This window comes from Cariama cristata, unplaced genomic scaffold (genome assembly GCF_000690535.1).
Source record: "Cariama cristata isolate BGI_N322 unplaced genomic scaffold, ASM69053v1 scaffold27231, whole genome shotgun sequence".
Lineage (NCBI taxonomy): Eukaryota > Metazoa > Chordata > Aves > Cariamiformes > Cariamidae > Cariama > Cariama cristata.
Genome location: NW_009599077.1, coordinates 1552 through 5585, shown reverse-complemented (window position 1 = coordinate 5585; position 4034 = coordinate 1552). Strand labels below are relative to the sequence as shown.

The 4034-nt window shown below is 56.5% G+C and overlaps 1 protein-coding gene across 1 annotated transcript; it reads right to left on the bottom strand.

Moving 5' to 3' along the window:
• Positions 1 to 1908: 1908 nt before the first annotated feature.
• On the bottom strand, positions 1909 to 3475 carry LOC104168842 (membrane progestin receptor gamma-B-like). Its single transcript, XM_009709567.1, is given in 5 exon segments — positions 1909 to 2039; positions 2722 to 2927; positions 3058 to 3075; positions 3077 to 3168; positions 3425 to 3475. Coding segments are annotated over 5 exon segments (498 nt in total).
• Between the last annotated feature and the right edge of the window lie 559 nt (positions 3476 to 4034).

Sequence of the window (4034 nt, the reverse complement as noted above, 5' to 3'; positions counted from 1 at the left end):
CCGGCGTGCCGGGGCACCGTCCCCACGGCTAACGCGGTCCCCAGACGTGACCCGGCGGGCGCAGGGTGCGGTGATGAATGACGGGGGCTCATTCTCTGCTCCCCACGGTGGGGGCAAACCGGCAGCAGTGCTGGCCTACGCTGCTAGGGTATCGTCACTATTCCTGCCCACCCAGGGATCTTTTGTTGATTTTTTTAAAAATGTTAAGCCTACGTTTGATGGATTTACTACCTCTCTAATGAAAATTACTGAGACAACGGGAATTGCTATTCCATCACGTAGCGATAGTTGCATATTTTTCACATACCTGTACTTACAGTTTTGTAGTAGAGAGATGCTGACAATTAAATTTGCAGATCAAGAATTTTTTTAAACAATCCAAATTAATCTGGAACTGATCTCAAGTTGCTGATACTTCCTAAGTGTTATCTTCAAGTGGCAAGTACTAGGATTAGCACATGGTCAGTGAGCTTCGTTTGCTAAGCCCATCTAATGAGACAACAGAGACGCACAAGACAAAAATAAGAGGGGAAAAAGAGACAAAAAGAAAGAGAAGGAAATGAGGAATATAAGGAAAAAATAGCAAGCCCCAACTGGCATCATCCACTGCGTGATCCAGGAGAGATCCTTGAGTTTGCAGTACTGCTCAGTCATACCAAGGGTAAGTCCAAATCTTCCACCCCACGGAGTTACTCCAGTGAGTAACCCACAGACCAAAAGGCGAGTAAAACCTCCCGGACTCAACAGACACTTAAATGAGCCAAATGTGCAGGATCCATAAGGAATACCGAGAGCTTAGCGCTCTCCCTCCCGGGAAGACAGGGCGATGCTGGGCTGCATCCCACCCTGCAGCAGCCCCTCTCGTGCAGCAGAGCCAGCCGCGATTCCTCCCTCCCGTCTTTGCCAGGGCGGAGGAGCATCGCCTTCCCTGCCGAGGCAGCAGTGTCGGGACACGACCCTGTGCCAGGGGGGTTCTGGGGGGGCTGCCCGGGGCACGGCACCCCCGGGGTTACGTGATGCTGCGACAGGCGACCACGTGCCAAAGAGCAACCACATGCCAAAGACACTCCGAAATACAAAGACAGACACCCCAAAATACAAAGACACCCCAACCTTGAAGGAAGGAATGATGCCAAACGATTCACGCCGCTTGTGAAAACAGGAATTGTACATTTTGCAAAGCAAACTGCATGTCGTCATGATGACAGACACAAGTGCTTCACAAACACAGCCTTCAGGGAGGTATCTACCATGAATTAAATAAACCCCAAACAAGCTAGAGATCTAGCACGGCACGTATTGCTGGAAATCAGCCGGGTTGTTTAGACATTTGAGTTTTTCCAAACAAATCGTTTCATGCCATTGAGGAACAAAATACCGCACACGCAATGCTGCTCATGCTTTAAAAGTGATACAATCGGCTGTGGGAATGCTGAGGTTCCTCCGCTGCAGATCTGTTGCACACTCGTATAAACACACAGGCGCACGCACACAAACACGCAGCGCTTCGGCTGATACGTGCCTTTGGCAGGACCATGCTCAAGTTTAAACCTAAACACATGCTTAAACGTTGGGTGCACCGGAGCCCCCCTGCTTTTTGCAGATGATGTTAGAAGAAGAACAGCCAAAACAGGGCGCGGGAGGGGGGTATTTCCCCACCAGGCATGCACCGTACGAGATTACCTTTTGAACTTTCAAAAATTAAAGCTACTCCATTTAGTTTGCATTTTTGATCATCAAACTCTCCTAGTGCCAGCACACAACATGCTTCCCGAGCCAAAAGTCCCCTTCGTCCCCTTCCTGAACTTAAGGCTCATACCGTCACAATACAGCCCGTAATCAAAAACCTTTATTAATAATACTAAGTAATGATTACGCTGTAGCAATCACGGCAGATAAAGCGGAAGCTTACCTGGAATAACAGGACAGACTGGTGCTGACGACGGTGTTGAACGCCGCAATGGGGACGTAGCAGTGGTGGAAAGTGCTGTCGACCCATTCTGCTGGGAAAATGTACGCCGAGTATGCCAGCGCAGAGCCTGGGAATGCGGGAGGTGCCCGGTGAGTGCCAGGTCCCGCCGGGACCCTCAGCATCCTCCGGGATGCAGCTGGGATGCAGCTGCAAGCTGGTGCTTGGCTTTGGGCGCTCTCAGGAACGGGCGATAGGAATTCAGGTCGAAGAGCGGCAAAGCAGCCGAGGGGAGCAGCCGGCAGATGCCCCGATCGCCAGCTCCTGCAGATTCCTTTCCCTGAGGAGCCGGGGATGGGTGCTGCCGGGATGGGTGCTGCCGTGCAAAGACCCCGGCGGCTGCTGCTGCTCACCCTGGGCTCGCACCCCACCAGGTGCCACCGACTTCACTGACAGCACTTGTCTTTAATGTGCTTTTTTTTCGCTCTTATTCTATTTACTACAACTAGCAGAGCGTCACACAGCCAGGCCTCCGTCCCAGGGCTGCCCGGTGTGAAACGCAGCCCCGAATTATTATTTGTGATGCTGTCAGAGATGCTTCGCAGTCTCTCCCAAGTGCCAGGCTGCAGGGAGGAGGAGGAGGAGCAGCAACTGCACACAAGCAGCTGCCGTCTGTGCCTGTCCCATGGATACGAGCGGTCTGAGCACCCGGGCTTCAGCCCCATCCCGGATGCCTCCCTGGGCTTCAGCAGGGAAGTGCTGGGGACTGGTACCTCCCCTCCCGAAAGCCCTGCAGACGTGCCCGTCCTTACCCAAGCTGTACATGCTGAGAGCCGCATAATCGAAGAAGTAGCAGATGTGCCGGGCGCGGGTGGACATGGTGCTGAAGGTGTGGGCGCAGCTGGAGGCGAGGGGGTAGATGCAGCAAGTCAGCAGGTAGGCGAGGAGGGGCCAGGCGTGGGGGTCTTCCCGGCCCCCCGGCCCCTGCAGCCGCCCCATCAGGGTCCACACAAAGTACCTGTGGGGTGGAGGAAGGTGAGCATCGCACCCTTGGGTGTCCCCTCTCCTTGCTCCCTTAGCCTTCCTCCCACCACCTCCTCCCACCACCTCCTCCCACGGATGCTGAGGACCCAGAGCACGGTACCTACCAGGCAGGCACAAAGTGTCTCATTTGTCATTTGGAAGACGCTGAGGAGGCAATCTGCTGCCGAGCTTCTGGGGGGGCGATACCCAAAGAGGATCCCCTGCTCCTGGTACCCCTGCAAGGCAAGGACTGGCACTGGAGGTAGTCGGAGGGGAAGGAAGGAAGGTTGCCAAGAGCTGGGGGTGCCCCTAAACCAGGGCCCAGGACCCTGCTGCGAGGACAGAGCCATGTCCTGCCGTGGGAGGTGATCCTGCGGAGGGGCTGAGCACTGCCCCGGGGGGGGGGATGTCCACCCTGGCACACTGCTCCCCTTTGTCACCTCCCAAAACCCCACGAGCCTCGAGCATAGGGAAGAAAAACTCTTCTCTGACCTTAGGCACTTGGTTGATGCTGAGCAGCCGGGGTAGCTTGAGGCTTAGCATTGCGCGGGTCAGGGCTCCGGCTCCGAGGGACGTTTTCGGTTTGGCTTCCCTGGGGATGAGCCCCGGCAGCACCTCACACCCCACCTGGCTGCATCTCACACCCCGCTGGGGAACCGATGGGACGGGGTCGGGGCAGCCCCGTGACGGCCGAAGTGATGCTCCCCGGGCTCAGGACAGGCAGCCTGGAGGAGATGAACATTCCTGGGGATGTGGCACAATGTCCCCATGCACGGTCCCAACCCCACACATGGCAAACGCTTCCTGGGGGGGTTCCCATGGCTTGGGGAGGGGAGACAGCATCCGTCCCTGCGGGGGATGTTGGGATCCCTCCCTACCACCCGTACCCGAAAGGGGCAGGGGGAGAAGGACGGCATCTCCCTGTGCCCACCGCCCAGAGGGACTGAAACTCCCTGTTATCACCCCAACAGAGCCAGGGGTGATGCGGGAACAGGGCCCCCGTCCCTGGAGCACCTCGAGGTCCCACAGAAAGCCCTGGGCATGGGCTGGGGGGGGCTGTGGGGTGCAGACAGATCCCCTCGGGAAAGCGGGGAGGACAAGG